Below are 21306 nucleotides of genomic sequence, written 5' to 3' on the forward strand. Positions count from 1 at the left end.
AAGAGACGGCCCACCCTGCATGTCATGAACATTATCTATGACGCCCTCTTCCCTTCCCATAATTTCTAAACATAGTGCGTGTGTACAAAATGCTGACCCCTTAGCTCCCTGAACAAAATGGGTGACACCCCACCCCACCCTCCAACCCTTACAATCAACACCCCCACCCGCAGCCATATATTTAAATATGAACGGTTCCTTATATTGATGTACTTCATTGATTATTTGAAAATGTATATTTGCAAAATTCAAATCAGGTGATGGGTACGAAAGGAAATCTTATTCGATTATATAATAAAATGCCAAATATATGCATGCAAATATCTTGAAAAATAACAAAACAAGTTCATGGAAAACACGGGCTTCCACTAAATTTTGAGAAACATGTACTGTGACATACCGGTAACCTTGTGAGATAAAACATGAGCCCTAATTCGGAGTTTCTTGCTACTGCTAGATTTAAACGGCATTCCTACGTTTTCATTATACATGAAGGACATACTTACCAAATAAACACCAGCATGCCGTGAAGATGGTGAAAATAGAACGATAACGATATTGCGTTGAACTTCGCCAAAGTGAACTGACAACGATCAGCTGCGTTTGCGCGCGCGATAATTGTGCGCATGTCCGGATATGGCCAAACGAGGCGATCGAAAGGTCAACATCCGGCTTGTGTTTGAAAGCAAATTGTCGGGAATTATACAATTTTCACAGTTTTGTGGGAAAATATCAAATGTAATGCAATTTGGATAACTGATGACTTTATACCTAAAACTGCGATTTACGTAATATTTCCGTCCGTTGATCGATGCACAATCAAATAATATATAAGATTATATCTGTCACTAGCTCGATCTTGATCTTTTATGAAAATAATGTTCCGAAATGATAGTTGCTAAGTTGGATACCTATTACCAATATGAATTATGTATCAAATTTGCCAAGGAAACAATTAGTTGACATTTTGTTGGTTCCTTACGTTGAAACAACGTTGACAACTAAACGAATCTCGACTAACTTTCTTTGGTCGCATGATAAACGTTGAATCAACGTTTATGAAAGGTTGATCAACCAAACAACCAAAATTCAACGTTGATTCAACGTTGTGTGCCCGCTGGGCAATAACACGCTGATTGATTAGTTGTTTTTATCCTGCACAGCGGGTTTGTTTATTTGTTAAGGTAGTGTTTATGTATATGTAAATTTACTAGTCTATACTGAATACACCCTGTCGTAAAATCGTTTTGTAAAAAAAACGTCCTTCCTTCAAAGGATTAACCGCCAATACATTGATTGATTGCTCATTATTGGCTAACTAAATTACTTTTTAAAGATTGGCGGACATCGTGCAATTAGTTGCCAGGTGGGCTATCTTGGGTGACCAATGGGACTACACACCAATGTGAAAAACCTGAAACGATAGATCACGTTTTCGCATATTAGACTGTTAAAAGACACATGACATGGAACAGGATACTTTGTCAGCTGCAGATGAATGGCATCTCATTCCTTTATGTGGATATTGATGGATACATTCCCCGAACAAGGTAATAGCCTAATATTTTGCTATAACTTAGTCTGTTTTAATTTAATATTTGCATTTTGTTTTTATTTATTCGTTATGGCAATCAACAGGAAAAATTGTTTTGCCTAGAAGTGTAATGAGACAGACAACATACACTAGGTCGCATTCAGGGCATGTGTGTTAGCAATGTATAAAATGTCTAGATATTACAATCATGTTATACATTCACTAAGTATAAGCAGATCGTGTTTATGTTATTAAGTTTCAAAATGCATACAAATATGATAATAAACTAAATTAGGATTATAAGACAAAACATAAAGATGTACATTGACTTCGTTATTTCAGTCCTAACATTTTTACCACTGGCAGATGTTTAAACTTTACATGTTTTCATTTGTTATCAAAATAATGCCATTTAATACAACATTCAGATTTGACTAGTAGTGAACCCAAGCTCACCACTCCCCATGTACTTAGTTAACCTTACTTTTAAAACAATGCTATTATATCAGGCTTCTCGCCAAATTCAAGGTCAAACTATTTCTTAAATTAAATTCTACATCCATTTACGTTAACATTTTTATAAAGTCAACATCACTATGAAATCAAAATTTTACATCAAAACCAGCATTCATATCAAAGTGAATATTTTTTTTATATAAAACCAAATTATTCATCTGTTATGAAATGACAAGGCGTCAAATTTCATAGGTTTATTGTAAAGAAACAAATTACATTCAAACGATTGCGTCTGCTCGAACGATGATGCTCTGCGCATGCGCGTCTCAGGGAGTGCTTATTTTCCATTGTCATTTGGAAGTAATCATTGCACGATACTGTAACATCATCAAAGTCTACATAATTTTACAACAAAATCAACATAAGATTATCGATTAAAAAAAGATCTCATCTTTGTTGATCAGTCTTTACTTATACTATCAATTGCGCATAAGGGTGGCGCAGCAGAGGTAACGAACCAGTCATGAATTCTGGGATATCATCCCGGTACTCACTGGAGAAAAATAATAACTGCTTGACAACGTTATAAGAAGCTATACCGAAACGTCGCATCATACGAAATAAAGAAGTTGTTATCCATAAAGCATTATACTTTTCTTTTTCCCGTTTATATTCTACTTGATGACGTGTATGCCCAACACTGACGTGGAGCCTAACTTAAAGTCTATTGTCATCCATTAGCAGATATATTTTTAAATGCTGACTCGAACTGCACTCACTCACTTACCATGAGTGCCATCTGCCTTTTCTCGGAGGCTGTTTGTGGAGGATCCTCACCGAGCTCATGCAACATCCGCTCTGTCTCAAGGAGTTTGCGACGCACGTCCTCCTTCAGTTCCGGTAACAGTTTCTACAACATTGTTCATGAGCAGTGTTTATCGTAACACGATTTGTAACTAGTCATAGATTCAACAAATTCCATATCTTCTTGCCTGATATATCTGGTTTCAAACACACTTCTTCTACAACACAATTTCAAATCAATTTTATATCAAGGCCTCCACCTAGCCTTCTTGAAGACAAGTCCGTTTTCGAAACATAATATACATGTATATCTCTTGATACCTCATATAATATGGGTGGGGGTGGGGTGTGGGGGTGGGGTGTGTGTATGGGTGTGTGTGTTAAAACACCAAATTGATATGCATTTTAGCAGAAATTGGATGTTAGTTTGTGCTAGTATTTGCTTTAGTGCTTAAAGTGGCAGAAACAGGCTAAGAATGAAGGACACTCCAAACCTGAACCTCAATGTCCTACACTTTTCATATAGCAAAACAAGCATCTTCTTCCATCGGCATATCCAAATATGCTAAAGAACGTGTTCCGAAATCCACAGTTATGCTGGAGATCAAAATATCATTTGCATTCCATCAGAGTATAAAATCTTTGCAGACACATCATACACAGTTTCTGAGGTATCGAAGATGTCGAAAAGGAAGTAACACATGGAAAACGGGAGATCTTATACGTCAGAGTTAGTAACTGGATAAAAGAATAATGAAATGCCAAAACGCCACGACATATGGTATTCCGAAAACTGCTGATTAAAATTTCATGGTCGGCCGCAAAGGGTTACAACTGGATTAGGATTTATGAAAGCACTTTGCCACGGTACCACAGCCAGGATTATCTAATCCAAATTTCAGCTTCGCAGACTTTGCAGAAGGTTGTTCTGAGAAGATTTCGAAAATGCGAACGTGACCGACAACCAGCAGGACGAAAGACAACGTACCACGGGGAAATGGGATATGACGAGTAAAAGCGTAATAAGCGGTCTGGGCACAGTAATTGTATTGCACACACCTTGATGTGTCTTTTCAGTTCTCGTGACAGTCTCGATGATAAGTCGGGGATTCCCCACTGAGATGGTCGCAAGGAGCTTGAACATATAAAAAATGCAATAGCAATATATCTCAAATAAATTCTCACATACGTCTTGTTTCTCAAACTCATATATTTGTGTATTATATTTCATTTCTTCCCCTTCCCAGTTACGCCGAAGTCAAAATTGAAGTCACACCAAGCGTGGTACAGGTGTACTGGTCTGGCGTCTTATCCTCAGATTCGAGGACATTCCAAATGTACAAAGTTCGGTTCATAGTGATTTGTAAACTACCTGAAATGTCTGTGACTTTTGAAGAAATCTTCTTCTATATCCAATGCCTGTTTCAAGGACTGGCCTTCCGATATAGCCTCCTGACCTCGACACTTGACAATGATGTAGCCCTTGGACAGTGTGAACTCCATGTTGTTCAGGATCCTAATCACACCGGTCTCGGCTCCCTTGTCCATCAAGTCCGGCTTTGTTAAAACCCCTGTGTAGATTCATTGTACCCGTTAGATATAAACATATTATCACTGCATATACATAAAAGAATTAACAAAAACTTTGACATCAATATGATTTCAAACATTATATTTACTGATGGCATTTTTAAAATATCAACCATATTGGATGACGTACCCAGAGTTCTTCCACCTTCGCCATCAAATTCTTTTGCCATTTTGAGCGCTTCGCACGTGGCAATATCCACATTACACTGTAGAACAGCAAGAATGATGGTCTCCTGGCGTTTAATGTATTTACGGATCATATTTTTAATCTGAAAAGCAATAATAACTGGTTTAGTGTTTCTGTAATTGATTGTTGATAGTATAGTTACTTTAGCAAATATTCCTGCATTGTTTTCTATTACTATGAGGATACAGATGTTAGTCCAGATGTTAAATACCCTGGGGTCTGTGTATTGAGCAACTATTCTTTCAACGTTTGACTCGAGTTAGGTTATTAGTTACAGGTTTTACATGGCAAAACTACATGTAATTATACGTTTCGTGAAGGATCTGCATTCCTGGATTCTATTATTGCCAAATCCACATAGATTGCGTCATACACTTCCATGTTTTATGTATCCTTTAATTAATATGGAATCAATCTTATTTCGACAAGAATGTTGATCGAAATTGGTACAGTTCAAAACTATGTGTAAACCGTAATTTGTTCTGAGGGAATGACATGTTTTGAAAAGCATTGCTGTGATGATTTCTTACCCTCGCTTCGATATCAAACGGCTGACCCTCGACAGCGTTTCTTGTGATACCTGGTAGGTCTATGACGGTAAGGTCAGGGACATCTGATGACGTCACTTCAAGCGTAATGAGTTCATCACTAATTCCCTTGGCACCATCTGTCATTTCCTTTTGAGCTGCATGCATGGGACATAATTAAAAGAAGCCTCTACACACTGTGAAGATTTTCATTTAAACAGACTCAAAGCCAGAAAAACGCAGTTACATAAGTGTTATGTGAAAAATAATGACATCGTGAGTTCAGTCTTAGCTTTTGTTACTGCATTTAATAAATTTAATTTCAATATATTCAATTACTTTTCAATAAATGCTGTTAAAAACACACTCAGAACAATATATTTATCTGTTATACAACCTTTCCGCACAAGGTCTCCAACACTCTCTCTGTTCAGGATGACTTCCTCCTGACGCATATCATGCTTGTCCTTATACATTATCTTTCCCTCCCACTTGTCCTCATCCTCTGAGTGCTTCATCCGCATCTCCAACGGGCACCTTGTCACAATACCTACAAACACAAATGGTTTTTTTTGTACTTAAAGTTCTTTAATTTTCAGATGAACATAACCTAACTAGTCAATACAGGTCGCGAAATCCAAGATATTTGTAAACAACATTGTGTGATTTTTAACGTTCCTCATACTGACCGAATTATTTGCAAGTTATTCTTCCAGATGCTGGAATTTGGCCTCTTCAAACCCGTCCAGTGGGCTTTGTAGGAAATCTGGCCTGAGGTATCAGATATCTGAAGGATAGCTTATAAACTTTGGTAAACTATCCACAAATAATTCTGTTCTCTATGTCGTTATCACGTGAAACAAGGCTTAGTCTTAGTTTGTATACAAGTGCACATAGGTTCTTTCCATATACTGAGTTACCGTTTGACGTCATTGCAGGTGTGTTCTTTGTAACAAACTGACCATAAACACAATTTACCCGTTCCTCTTGGAAGTTGAACGCCAGAGATTGCTTCAAGAACAGAGCTCTTGCCGGCACTCTGGTCCCCGATGACGGCAACGGCGGGGAGGTTGATGTCTCTGTCCAGACCATACCCACGTAGTTTGTCGACCAGGTCTATCAGGGGGCGCACCTCAGCGTCGAAGGACGAGGCTAGGGCCTTTGTTCTCTCCTCTGGCGACGCTATAGTTTTTGGCTCTGTGGAACGATTGTAAATATATATAAATAGCGGAAACTGAATAAATATCAGTAAGAGATTACATTTCAGTTAACTGATTCTATTTCTGAACCTCATTCTGTTCAATGGTGGCCTAAGGGAGCTAACTCGGGTAAAAAGAAGCGTCAGTGTAAAACGATAATGCTCAAATCAGGGATAATGCGTGGCTACTTTGTGGAGTTTCGTTTCAATGCTTTTGATTTATGAACAGCTATTTGATGGGCCGACTAAATTGTGTGACAGTCCTCGGTGAATGGCAAGGTAGATAAACCACGTGAAAGAGGTATAGATTTGATCCCCACACAACAACCTGCAGATTTATATATGTTGCAGGAAATGTGTATAATCAATAAATACACTAAACGCTTAAGAAACGTTACCCTCCTTCCTTAATGACGGAGGTACCTACCTTCAACTGGAATTGCGATGCGTGGACGATTTCTTGGCCTGTCTACGGTGACCCCAGTCTGTCTGAAGCCCTGAATTAGTCTTATAACCGTGATACGGTGGCATCCGAGGGCGTTTGGCAACAACATTGTATGTCAACCCCTAAGCCTTAATCTAGTCAACCCCATCTGCACCACCCCAAAGGCTCTTTGTCTCCCCTCAGCTGTTAATCGTGGCATATTTCTCGTACTTGTGTATCAGATCATTGTACATGTGAAAAGGATGTGAATATTGCTTGAATATTGCTGCGTTTTGGCGATTGATATTGCTATGTGTAAACAGAAAATGGAAAAATGTGACTTTCCAAGCAAAAATGGTAACAAAGATATTTTTAGATGTTCCTAAACATTTTTTTCACAATATCAAAGACAGGTTTTACTTGTTGTCACAAATGCAAATCAGCAAAACATGTTTAAAAAGACTGAAATCATAGGAATGATTATTTTACAACTCTACAGTCTATAGTTGGTTCTTGTTTTAATAGTTTACAAATGGTGACTGTAAATGGTTTAAATTGGTGTATTTCGGCTTGGACGAATACAGGACAATTTAACTCTTCTGAAAAGATGCATTTCCCCTAAATATGGATGCATTTGAGAATTGTTTTCGTTATTTGCATAAAGCTGTGTTGTTAAGCTTTCTTGTAAACTAATACCTTCTAACATATCTTTGATAGTTTTTCAGTAATTCATAAAGAGAGGAGGGTAACGTGTCTTTAGGCGTCTAGTGTATGTATATTTACTGAAATTTTCAGTAATTATGTATAATGACTGATTCACTCAGGAATTGTGTATATTTACTAAAATTTTCAATAATTATACATAATTCCTATAATTTAAGAAACAAAATTACACATATTTACTGAAATCATTTGAATTGCTGAAATATTGATATTACGCTTAAAGTCAGTGAGATTTTCATAGATATGTCTTCTTATGGTAGATAAAATACAGCAGGATCAAAGATTGAGTGTAGTTCAGTAACAACATAATCATACTTATTTAACAAAAAATCATGAAAACAATGTGCTGTACCTTGTTACTAAAAATAAAGACATATCTATGAAAACCAGACTGACTTTAAGAGTATTATCACTATTTCAGTAATTCAAATGATTTCAGTAAATATGTATAACTTTGTTTCTTAAATTTCAGGAACTATATATAATATACATAATTCCTGAGTGAATAAGACGTTATACATAATTAATGAAAATTTCAGTAATTATACATATTTACTGATTATACATATTTCCTGTAACATATGCACAGGTACATGTGTGGGTGCCCGTGACGGCTGAGCCAGGCGAGAAGGACAGCTCACCGACAAATTATATTAAAAGATAGTGCAGTATCACGCGGGATGGGAAGTCAACATAATTTGCTAACCGTTAATAAGAATTCGTAGATACACTTCAGCCTACAAAATGTATTGTCACAATCAGTACTTTGGTGTTCGATTCAAGTGGATAATTCCTAGAATCATGAAGCCATATTCCTGGAAATCTATTGACGGCATGCCGCGTTTCACCGCCCTGGCAACGGTTGCTAACGGCAGGGCGTCGTGACATGAGCGGGTAACTGTTTGACGGCCAGTGCATCTGTGACTGTAATCCGACAGGGTACTATGAAATGCGTTGACATTCCATTGTCACCAATGTGCAGGTGTGGTTGGCAACAATTTTACTTGTTAGGCTTAGAGACGTTGAGAATGGTTCACATATACACATAATAAACCATATCGATTTTACCTATCCTTACCGGTAGTATCAGGCGATGGCGTGGTCGGAGAGGAATAGCCGTTCCTCTTTTTGGCTCTCCCCATTGTGTCTGTCAGAGTGTCTTTGGGCTGTGATTCCTTGCAAACTGGGTCCAAATAAAATTTACACGACGAAATTCACGAAGCTCGCGCCAGACTAGTTAGAGCGGGCGCTTCCGCTCCTATAGATTCTTGCTATTATTGCTGGAAATCCCACCACTTTCGCTTCTTGGAAAGGCCTAGTTTCGGTTACCATATAAGGAGTAATGTATTCAGGCATGAGTTGTCACCAAGCGTGTCATTACTTAAATATCAATAGACAAATTCACAGCTCTCAGACAATCGCATATTTTTCTATAGTGACAAATCATAAATTTAAAAAAAAATAACGTTAACGTTGTACTTTGCGCGAGTTAGATCAATCAATAGCGCGGTTAACCGCTGCATTGACTAAGGGTCGAAAGTTGACGTGTGTACGAGCGGGTAGTGCGTGCGTGCGTGCGTGGGTTTTTATCTTTGTACCTTGCAGTGTTATATCAATACACACACACACACACAAACTACATATGTGTGTGTGTTGCTTTACTCTTACACACACACACTAACACAAAGTACATGTGTGGACACGGGGATGGTTATTTTAATCTCTTTACACGTGTATGTATGTATGTATGTATGTATGTATGTATGTATGTATGTATGTATGTATGTATGTATGTATGTATGTATGTATGTATGTATGTATGTGTGTGTGTGTGTGTGTGTGTGTGTGTGTATGTATGCATGCATGTATGTATGCGTGTATGAACGTATGCGTGTATGTATGTGTGTATATGTATGCTTGTATGTGTGCGTGTATGTATGTGTGTATGTGCGTGTATGTATGTATGTATGTATGTATGTATGTATGTATGTATGTATGTATGTATGTATGTATGTATGAATGGATGCATGCATGCATGTATGTATGTATGTATGCGTGTATGTATGTATGGGTATGCGTGTATCTATGTATGTGTATGCATGCATGCATGTATGTATGCGTGTATGTATGTATGCGTGTATATATGTATGCGTGTATGTATGTATGCGTGTATGTGTGCGTGTATGTATGTATGCGTGTATGTATAGATGTATGTATGCGTGTATGTGTGCGTGTATGTATGCATGCGTGTATGTGTGCATGTATGTATGCGTGTATGTATGCGTGTATGTATGTATGTGTGTGTGTATGGATGGATGGATGGATGGATGGATGGATGGATGGATGGATGGATGGATGGATGTGTGTGTGTGTGTGTGTTTGTTGATGATAAACTATGATAAATGGTCGGGGCGGACCGGGATTCAAACCAATATATGTCGGATGTTATAACATGACGTTCCGCTACATGTAACATGACGTTCCGCTACACAGCGAAATGCGCCGCTTACTCGTGCCTACTCCTGCCTACATCAGTACTATGCCAGGAATATTGGAAACCTCTGTCTGCAATCTGTCTTGCTATTTACAATTTTGCCTTGGATATTTATGCCAGATACATGCATTTGTGTGCACTGGTGATTGTACAAGTATTCCTGTGATTTTATATATATTTCGACTATTTGTACTGATCGTGTGTGGTTATTAACTGATTTTATAATTTAGTTTCGTACGTACCGGTTTCGGGGTTAACACTGGCAAAGTTCAAGTCCTTCGGCTGTTTCCTATGGTTTTGTTTGGTTTTGGTTTTGGACTTCTTCTGTTTATCCAAACTTGTTCATGTGTTTGAACTCAAGCACAACACGTTATCAACAAAGGAAACATAGTAAGCTGTCCATGCAATCATGTTTGCTTCGCTCACCTGAACTGTGTAGGCGTAGTTGAACTAAAGATTCGCCGTAGTTGTTTACGTTTCAAATGAGATACAATCGGTACATGTGTTATTTTAGTGTTATGGGTAGATTGTCAAACACTGCTGACAGCTGAAGGGATGGTGTAAATCCAGCTAGGGTCCATGCAGGTAGCGAAAGTAATCTAAGTCCCCATGGTCCCTAGTATGGTGATCTACTTTCGGTTGTTGGCAATGTATAGCCTGTTTTGATATTGTATTGTATTGTCATGTATAGTTGAAATGTTTTAGATTTAATTGCTAGTTTTAAATTTCTATCTGTGATAATCTAGTTGTTTTACTGTCTTTCGTTGACAGGTTTTTATAATTTACCTTTAATTATTATTAATCTATAACTTGATTTAGTCACGATATGGCTGAAATATTGCCAAAGTGACTTGAAATTTTAAGTCACTCACTCATCGTGTTATATATTCTGGCAGAAACCTTTTCGTGACGGTGTTTGTCACTTTACTCAAAAACTACATGTGCAATCGTTTTCTAATTTGGCATGATGCATATAATTGTTCTACCATTGTGAATTATTAATTTCATGAATTATGATAATAACAAAGTTGTTTAACAACTATCAATAAAATATTGACAGGGTTCAGTATTTGTTACGACGGAGGAGTGCAGAGCGAGGAACATCCAGGTGTGCTGTTGGTTCATTACCTGTGCTGAGCCTTTCTCGCACACGTGGCTGTTTCTCTGTCTGCACTCGTAACAAATAGTGTGAGTGAGTTTAGTTTTACGCCGCACTCAGCAATACTCCAGCTATATGGCGGCGGTCTGTAAATAATCGAGTTTGGACCTGACAAAATCCAGTGATTAACAGCATGATCATTGATCTGCGCATTTGGGAACCGATGACAAGTATCAACCAAGTCAGCAAGCCTGACCACCCGATCCCGTTAGTCGCCTCTTACGACGAGCATGGGTTACTGAAGGCTCATTCTAACCCGGACCTTCACGGATCGTAACAAATAGTGAACTGTGTCAATATTTTGATGATAGTTTCTTAAACAGCTATACACCTGAACGTGGGCTCTATACTAGATACATTGTAATGTACCGTAACCTCAGAGCTACAATGCCATCGCTTTGCAAATGATTACACTAAATCTTTCATGACTGTTTTCATTATCTGCACCCCACTACTGTTGGACACCATTCTCCCTGCACATAATCAAGCACAAACTGAATAGTCTTCAGTACGCTGAGCGTATTTTATTAGCCATTGTTATTTACAGTGCACATTCTGTTGGTAAAATATATATCATACTTGGATTCCTTTAATCTACCACAAATATGTATGAGTAAGTATCTGTAGTTTGATTTTATGCCGCTTCGACCAATATTCCAGCAATATCACGGCGGGATCACTACTAATAGGCCTTTACGCATTGCACCCATTGGCCGGGCCATTGGCGTGATGGACGACCATTACGAGAATAAACACACACACACACACACACGCACGCACGCACGCACGCACGCACACACACACACGCACGCCGTATACCATTAGGGCATCATTTGCTTTATGTGTTTAAAATATATACTTGTTATACGACGAGGCAGGGAATGTTTTGTTGTTGTTTTTGTTTTGTGGGGGGTCGTTGTTTTTTATTATTTTTTCGTTTGTTTTTTGTTGTTGTTGTTTTTGGGGGGTGTTTTTGTTTTTTCTGTTTTAATAATAATAATAATAATAAGTGCATTTATATTGCGCTATTTTCCATCCGTTGCGGTTGCTCAAAGCGCAGGTATCAAGGATAGAACTTGGAGAAGAGATGGGTTTTAAGTTTGGACTTGAAGACAGCTAAAGATGGGGAGGTTTTGATATCAAAAGGAAGACAGTTCCAGAGAGAAGGAGCACAGAATGAGAATGATCTCTGGCCGAAGGATTTGAGATTGGTCCTGGGGATGGTAAATAAAAGTTGATCATTGGATCTCAGGTTTTTGCATGAAGTATATTTCTGGAGAAGTTCTTTCAGATATCCTGGTGCAACATCATGGTAACAGCTGTAGGTCAGGGATAACACTTTGAACTCGATTCTAGCTTGTACTGGGAGCCAGTGGAGATTCATCAATATTGGTGTTACATTGGATGTTTTCTTACAGCGATGAATTAGCCGAGCTGAGGCATTTTGTACTCTCTGAAGCTTCATGAGTAGATCTTGCCTTATGTTGATAAGCAAACTGTTGCCATAGTCAATCCTGGACAGAATCAGAGACCTGACTAACTGGCTAGTGGCTTCCTGAGTCAACAAATGTCTAATCTGGCCAATACTTCTCAGGTGGTAGAAGCAGATTCTACAGGTGTGTTGTATATGGTTGTCCATTGTCATATTAGAGTCTAGAAAGACACCAAGATCTTTCACTGCATCAGAAAATGGTATTAATGAATCACCAATACGAAGCGAAGATTCAGAGATAGATTTTCGTTTGGTGTCTGTACCCACAAGAAGAACCTCTGTCTTGCTGTCGTTTAACTTAAGTTTGTTAGTCACCATCCATGATTTTATCGCAGATGTGCAGTGTTCAAGGTCACTAAGTGCTGTAGACGTATCTCGTTCGGGAAATGATTTGAGTAGCTGTGTGTCATCAGCGTACGAGTGATGAGCAACGTCATGGGCATCGATGACATCACAAAGAGAAGCTGTATATAGGGTGAATAGGATCGGTCCAAGGACCGAACCCTGAGGTATGCCGCAGTTAAGGGGAACTGGATCTGATGAGGCTTTATCGATGACCACTGATTGGCATCTATGATGAAGATAGGATTCAAACCACTTCAGAGCAGTTCCTGACAATCCAATTCGTGTCTTGAGGCAGTGAAATAACTTGTCATGATCGATTGTGTCGAATGCCGCTGTCAGGTCTAATAGCACTAGCAGATTTAGGTTCCGCTTATCTGTAGAGCGCAGAAGATCGTTTGTAACCCTTAACAAACATGTTTCCGTGCTATGACAGGCTTTGTTTTTTTATTTGTGTTTTGGGGGGAGTGTGCTTTTTATCGGGGGGAGGGTAGGGGTCGGCTTTGAGTCGGCAATTCGAAGGGTCGGTCTGGCGATGAGACACACAGAAAATACAAATGCTGCCCTTATGTATATAGATAAAAAGAGTGCAATGCGTTCACAAAATCCTTCTTTCTCGCTATCCTAGAAATTCACAAAAGCAATTGAAACAGGTCTCAGTGATTATCAGTTCATGTCAAGTACACATATCTGTTACATAATATTATAATAAATATACATGTCACCTTAATAAGAGAAGACAGCATTAACATACATTTAATGTAAGGATGAAAACATTCTACTAATACATTCGCGCCATCTCCAGTGTGACGGCATCCGTGTCTACTGCGTCATCACCAGTGTATAACTCCTTGGCAAGATAGCTGATCCCAGGGTTGAAATCAACGGCAAGATTTGTTCGGCTGTTTGGCGATGTTACTTGAGTGTTGTGGTGCTCCTGTAATATATACCGTGTCAAGGTAAAGTGTCTTGTTACGGTTTTACTCAACCCCTCACTACCTGAATGAGTGAGTGAGTTTGGTTTTACGCCGCTTTTAGCAATATTCCAGCAATGTCACTGCGGGGGACACCAGAAATGGGCTTCAAACATTGTACCATGTGGGGAATCGAACACGGGTCTTTGGCGTGACGAGCGAACGCATTAACCACTAGGCGACCCCACCGCCCCTCACTACCTGAATATAAACGTCGTAAAATACATTTACAATATAAAGTATATGAAGAAGTAAATGGCTACCATATAGATTTTGAAAGTTTGGGTTGAGGTCTGGCATTACCTGGATTATGTTAGGGTATTCATTTTACTAATTGTAAAACAATTACCACGCGGAGTTTGTTATGGCGTGTCTGGTATGCATTCAAAACAAATAGTAAATACTTTTGAGAATTTAGTAAATGTGGGGTTTACTAAAACGATGATGAATGAATACGTTATGACATAATACAATGCACGGTATTGTTCTTTTAGTATATCCATACAGGGATATGCAGAGAAATGTATATAGTTATTAATGCATGTGACGTATCTTACTTTCCGTACCCTTGTCAATGACGCCCACAGGCGCTCTAGACCAAGGGAGATTACTCCAAGTCCAATTCCGACGCTGACGACAACGAAGATGCCACCGACAGTGTGAAATGTGAGACCGCCACTCTCGTCTACCTGGGAACAAGTTAAACTGCCATTCTTCCACCATTTGGTCTTCATTGTTTCCAGGATGGTCTCAGACTGCAGTTGTAGTATCCTGGAATCTCAAGACCTGATCAAATTGTTCCAATCGTCATGTTTATAAACGTGAAGAATAGCTGATAGACGTGTGACGCTCTACTTATTGAAATGATGGTATATTAGCTATACGAGATCAACAATGTGTTACTTAAACTACTTGAAATGTGTTTCTATATCTGAACCTTACAATACTGCGATGTATAGAACTATTGTGCGGACATTGCTGCACTGTCATCCATGTATAGCTAGTGTGGCATTATTTATACTTAGGCAATTTATATTTATTTGTTATTTTTATCATCATTTACAATAAATGCACATAGATTAAATGCACAGGTTGCTTACACTGACACGTAAAGTATTAACCTATCAAGGTTTGCTCTTATACGACATACAGCTAAACCTTTAAATTCAAGTACAAACTTGCATGCATACTAGTTTGGGGCTAATACCTAGTCTAAGAAATGAAAATATTTTAATGAATACATATATTAATATATCTTCATAATATATATTAAATAGGACGTGAGAGACAAGCTAGCTATAATGACAGACCTGCATGGATTGTATTGGATATGTTTGTTTCTGGGTCGGTATGACAGGAGTTGCAAGCTTTGTTCTGTGTGCAAAGTGATGACTGAGACATCACATTCCGCCACATTTGTGTAAAACAGAACATTCACATTCGTGCACATTCAGATAAGAGCGTCGAGCTTAAAGTAAAATAATCACACATATGAAAGTAAACTAGTGTAAATAAGGCTGAAGGTACTCACGTATATGAGATGACACGGGTCAGCGGCGAACCTTCAGCCAAGGCAAATGCATACGCCCTACTGCTGAACTGCTTGCCAACAGCCAGCAAATCACAGTGCTTGGAGAGTTCATACTGTATCATCGGCGACTCATGGATGAAGGCAAAATTACCCGCCAATACCTTGGCAATGCCCTCACTGGAACTATTTAGCAAACCAGTGTTCTGGATGGATCTCCAGATCGTTAGGTACTTGTCTCCAAGTGGATAGTCCCACACCGCATAGTTTGCTGGTAATGTGTCAGAGGTGTCTATGTTCTTGGTATAAAAACTCATGCTCTTCCATTCTTGGTAAAAGTCTGATTCTATTTTAGCCATCCTTTGGAAGTACTCGTGGATTACAGTTCCTTCAACTACGGAATACTTGATTATGTTTTGCTTTGCGAGGTCATCTAGCGACTCTACGAAAGAAGGAACGTATGAATTCCAGTAAAAACACGAAAGATATTGTATAGAAGCAGAAGATACATGTACCATATAACTTGTAGATCAAAAGGAATACATTGGTAATTTACTTCCGAAACTTACAGACACTCTTGCTTTGATTACATGAATTTATAGGCTGGCTGATTTGTCATAGGTTATTGAATCAAACTATCAAAGCAACAACAGTTGGTCACGAAAGGATGGTGGTATTCTGCAAAGCACACTCTAGGATGATCATCACACGTACCATGGTGTAATTAGATGTAAAATGTTCTAGTCATCTCATATGCTCCATTATATACTGAAACAAACATGAAAGTACACGTGTTTTTCTATCTATTCCCAGATTTCCATACAAAATGCATACAATGCTTACGAAGGAACCTGGAAAAGAGTAGGAACACTTGTACTCCCTGGTTCGTTTCCATCAGAATATAATGGACGTAATGTACTACAAACTGTGGAAAGACAGGACAATGTAGCACTACACTATATCAGACATGTGCACTACCTATAGGTACGTTGAGCCTGGAGGTGGTGAGGAAGGCAGCCAGGTTAGCCGTGTATGTAGCCATCATGATGCTGCAGAAGAACCAGAATCCGCCCACCAACATACGAGTCGAGAACGTCCGGGGTGTGCACTCGGGACCTGCAATACAGTTAGATAATAACCATCGCGTTTCGAGGAATTATCTCTACCAAGCCTATGTTGTTACTTTTTAGTGTCGTTCTTACTAGTGCGGCATATAATATTATAACAAACTATACCAATGTGACGTTATGTCGCTACAACTGAGCGTTATGTCGCTCAGCATTGAGAAAATGCAAAAGATAATCCCTCCGATCTGTCTCCGAGTATGTGAAACAATGGTGATTGTTTCAGAGAACCACCAAGTGATAAGGAGAATATAATTGTTGGTCTTGGTCAAGTATCAGAGACAATATCCTGACGGGCCCTTTATTGCGCATCAATTTATAATTGGCATTCCTTAAACTATAACCATAAGGCAAACACCCTGAGACAGGCGCATTCGTTAACTAATAAAAGTCGTCCCCTTCGCTTGGTATATTTCAGCTTGGTCAGAGAACAACCGTTGACTATCATTGATAATCAAAGAAGACGGGGAGCAATCTTGCCCAGAGATGGACAGAAGAAGGAGTAAAGACGGACTGATATTAAGGGTGGCTACTATTCTTGTTTTGAGTTTATATTCATAGACTGACCATAGGGTTGGGCCATTTTTTATCTGGACGTCTTGATCATGAAGTAAAGACGCTGGTTTCAACAATGAAGAAAAGTATACAACCACACTATAAGCCAAGCAAACTGGTCCAATATCCTCACTGTGTAAACAATCGGTCATTGTAGATCAGACGGGGGTAACGTGATACCTTTTAATTCTACGTGGGGCCAAAGAACGCTATCGGGAAATGTATACAACCCTGACAGGACTATATATAAGAAAATAACATAAGAAAATGTTGATCTTAACCGCAGACTTAACCAGCACTACATTTACTAAGTTCAGTTCATCCGACAAAAAACTTCACATGTAGTATATTAAATAAAGAAGTTTCCAAGTGGACTTCAGCAGCTATAGGACTAAATCCTTTTGCCTCTCTTTATTTGTTAACTATCTCACATAAATTAACACGCAAATGTCCTGCAGGCCATGAGGAAATACAGGCCTGGCACATAATCTGTCATCTACATTCCAAAGGGCTGTCACTTATTTCGAAAACTGGAAATGCGAAAGAGCTAGTTATACAAATATGGTCACCAAATCCAAGATCGAATTGACATAGTGACTCACCTGCCATGGGAAATGACGCCGTGACGAGCCACAGTCCCTCGCTCACCGTGAACCTCCTTTGATCATTTTGCTGAACGTTGTTGTAGGGGCTGAAAGGGCTCAACTTCTCGAAGACCCACACGAGAAGTCCCGTCAACAGTAGGACTGACGCCCAGCATGCCCAGACCTCCCCGGAAAACACGTTAGCAAATGCCAACAGAGAGGTCCCCGCGTTAGTGTTCTTGATGAGGATTTGAATACCCCCGAACTCGTAGTATGGAGTTGTGAAATCGGCGACCTTGTCTCTCTCGGTTGTCATCGACAGGGATGCCACAGCTATGTCGGCGTACTGGGTGGGGAAACGTTACATTCTACAGACATCTGTATTGTTGTACATTTAAAATCGTCACAAAAGTCGGAAGACACATAACACATACCGTATCATATATATCAGGAAGGATCTAACAATGTGGAAGAAAACATATTACAATTCTTACACTCTGAAAATGGCGTCGTGTCCAGATAAGTACTTGAACGCCGCTTTCAAGTATTTTTCACGCCGCTCAGTCTACATTTGAAATATTTGTATGTCAGGACAACAAACCTAAAACTAAACTGATCCATTTTTCATCGAACTGATTGATGGGTCTAGTTGTATAAATTGCTACGTTTGTTTATTTGTATTTATATTCTAAATAGGACATGAATGCTTGTGTATTCGGTGAAGCGTCAGAAAAATATACGTCGTTGCCAGAATGTCATTGAGAATGTGTTACTTCAGACAGGGAAAATGTCATTGTCTTTTCAATATTAATGTCTTTACGGTCGGAAGATATGTATATTCGGCTGAATACCAGATCCACTTAAGCCGACGCTTTTGTTTACTGACAAGCATCTTCGTTACACCATACTAAGTTGGTATACTGCATTAAAATACCTTATCATCTTATTACACTGTATAAGCTTATCAGTGTCAAAACTTGTTGAACATGTTCAGTAGCATGTGATTGTTGTATCAGTAAGGAATAATGATACGATTTTTAAGATTTACTTCAACGCTGTACTATCATTGTGTTTTGACAAGATCGACACAAATGTGATTTCCGGATGCTGGGGTTCCACGGCCGTTGCTTCCTGCATGGCCAGAAACTACAATCCAAAATGCTGGGCTTTTCAAAAAGAAAAACGTAAATACGTTTACAAGGTTCTTACATATATCTACTCGCTGGAAACCCTACTGATTTCGTGCAGATAACTTGTAGAACTACACGGCTTTAATTGTGATGGAATCGACACATGTGTAAGGTTCTCACTTAATCCGTCACGGTAAACAGACTGTAGATGAGGAGACCTCTAACCTAACGTGTTCACTCAAAACAGAGATATGTTAGTACATAGATATAATGTTGTCTAATCAATATGTTTTACCCCAGTAAGTATTTCACCCATCAATCCTGTCCACGTTCCATCCGGGTTCTGTTTTCCGTACTGTCCATCCTTGGCTTCGTAAACAGTGAAATCGAGGTCAAGACGCCTCGCAATCTCCTCAAACACATCAATGGAGTATCCGGTGTACTTCGTTCCATTCTCGGTCTCTTCGCGGATCACGAACGGGGGTTCCTGAAATTGGATGCCGAGAATATTAAGCGCCCCCAGAAGGGATACCGATTTTATATTTATACAACCCATGATAATCCGGGTTAGAATTGTTCTTGGATCGGGTGGTCAGGCTCGCTGACTTGATTGACACAGTTTCGTATATCAACGCTCATGCTGTTAATCACTGGATGGTCTGGTCCAGACTCGACTATTTACAGACCACCGTTATATAGCTGGAATAGTCTTGAGTGCGTCGTTAAACATTTATTTATGCCATTAAAAATCCAAAGAACTCATTTCTGTCATTAAATTTGATCTGTGTCGATTTAACATTCAATAATTTGTTTTGTAAACAGTGATCTGTGCTAGATATTTTTGGAAAATATATCAGGAATACTAGTTTAGGAGATGAATCTGCAGCTTCATTGTCCCTACCATATTTAAAATGTAGTAAATCTGTGCCGAAATGGGAAATTAGATATTGTGTAAACATTGTATATCGATGCCTTCCTCTCTCTCTTTGTGGATACGTAAGGCCACAGAATTCAATATAGATTTATCATTGCCAGAGTTTTAATCGTAGAATTTGTCATTTTAATTCGTGGCTAGCTTTGTCTATCATCGCCAATGGCTGAGGGGATGGTGTAAATCCAGCTAGGGTTCATGCAGGAAGCAAAGGTACTGTAAGTCCCCATGGTTCCTTGTTTGGTGATCCACCGTCAGCTGTTGGCAATCTATAGCCTGTTTCTTTTATATTGTAATGTCTTCTGTAGTTAAAATATTTTAAATTTACATACTAGTTTTATATTCATAATTGTGATAATCTAGTTGTTCTACTGTCCTTTGGTGACAGGCTTTTCATAATCTACATGTAATTATGACGAATTTAAACCAGTTTTAAATTCGCCAGTTAAAACCAGTCACGATATGGCGGAAATATTGCCGATGCGACTGTAAATCTTAATTCACCCACTCTCTCTTTGTGGGCCAGTGGGACAGTTTCTCGTCACGCTGAAGACTCGGGTTCGATTCACCACATGGGTATAATCTGTGAAGTCCTTTTCTTGTGTCCCCCGCCATGATATTGCTGGAGTATTGCTACAAGCGGCGTAAAACTACTCAGTCACCCAATCATTCACTCCACACTCACTGCAAGTGCATTCCTTAGCGTGTATGTTAATGTGCGCCAGCGTATCCTTTATAGACTGAGATTACTTGTTTTTAGCTGACGTGCTTTAACGATTTGTATAATGTTATAGGGTTTTAACACTAATGCTTCTTAATATCAGAGACCCAGATACAATGACTGTGGTAGTATCATGACGTTCCACATCAAAGGGATAATAGATTCAGTATCAATACTTACGTGTTTGGTTACAACAACCAATCTAGGCTTGCTGCGACTCTGGGTTGAAGAATTGTGTAGTTGCATGTTGGTTTGTCTTGACCATGTCCCTATCTAGAACACACACGAAGATAATTCAAGGGATTTATACGTTAAGTTATGCCGGCTTGGGATATCATACATAGGCTTTCCATTACTTCATATATCAGGCATTCCAATTAAATATGGGTGGTGGGGTAGCCTAGTGCTATTTGACGTTTATAAATGTTCAGGTGGTGAGGGCGGTGGGGTCGCCTAGTGGTTAAAGCGTTGGCTCGTCACGCAGAAGACCCGGGTTCGATTCCCACGTGGGTACAATGTGTGAAGCCCATTTCTGGTGTCCCCGCCGTGATATTGCTGGAAAATTGCTAAACGCGGCGTAAAACCATACTCACTCACTCACTCACTCACTCACTCCAGTTAAATATATCAGGTATTGCTCAATATGGATTACTGGTTTGTACCTTAAAAAGGAGTATAGTGTTATAAGTAGCAGAGCAGAGTAGCAGCGTCAATTAGATGACACAAATACGGAAAAAATATGTCAAGACTAAATCATAACTATATTAACTGGGGCGTCCTAAATAAGAGAAATTGTGCTAAGTTTTCTTCTTCAACAATTTGCTTTAGT

The 21306-nt window shown here is 39.1% G+C and overlaps 2 protein-coding genes across 4 annotated transcripts; both read right to left on the reverse strand.

The window, feature by feature from the left end:
• Nucleotides 1-2669: 2669 nt before the first annotated feature.
• On the reverse strand, nucleotides 2670-8737 carry LOC124271816 (interferon-induced GTP-binding protein Mx-like). Its single transcript, XM_046706963.1, has 8 exons — nucleotides 8522-8737; nucleotides 6077-6295; nucleotides 5496-5648; nucleotides 5102-5256; nucleotides 4515-4653; nucleotides 4167-4365; nucleotides 3854-3929; nucleotides 2670-2900 (listed from the first exon to the last, which is right to left on the reverse strand). Exons 1-8 carry the CDS (start codon nucleotides 8583-8585, stop codon nucleotides 2766-2768), a joined length of 1140 nt encoding a protein of 379 aa, XP_046562919.1. The 5' UTR covers nucleotides 8586-8737; the 3' UTR covers nucleotides 2670-2765.
• Nucleotides 8738-13368: 4631 nt separating this feature from the next.
• On the reverse strand, nucleotides 13369-20769 carry LOC124271817 (ionotropic receptor 25a-like). 3 transcript variants are annotated; one of them, XM_046706965.1, is made up of 7 exons: nucleotides 20658-20769; nucleotides 19121-19312; nucleotides 17714-18041; nucleotides 16411-16548; nucleotides 15436-15874; nucleotides 14471-14675; nucleotides 13369-13867 (listed from the first exon to the last, which is right to left on the reverse strand). In XM_046706965.1, the coding sequence occupies exons 1-7, from the start codon at nucleotides 20721-20723 to the stop codon at nucleotides 13712-13714; spliced, it is 1524 nt and encodes a 507-aa protein (XP_046562921.1). In that variant the 5' UTR covers nucleotides 20724-20769; the 3' UTR covers nucleotides 13369-13711. The 3 variants fall into 3 exon arrangements, with proteins under 3 accessions (XP_046562921.1, XP_046562920.1, XP_046562922.1); XM_046706964.1 differs by having other exon boundaries at nucleotides 14462-14675; XM_046706966.1 differs by lacking the exon at nucleotides 13369-13867 and having other exon boundaries at nucleotides 14597-14690.
• Between the last annotated feature and the right edge of the window lie 537 nt (nucleotides 20770-21306).

This window comes from Haliotis rubra, unplaced genomic scaffold, assembly GCF_003918875.1.
Source record: "Haliotis rubra isolate DU_JTF1 unplaced genomic scaffold, ASM391887v1 Scf1637, whole genome shotgun sequence".
NCBI lineage: Eukaryota > Metazoa > Mollusca > Gastropoda > Lepetellida > Haliotidae > Haliotis > Haliotis rubra.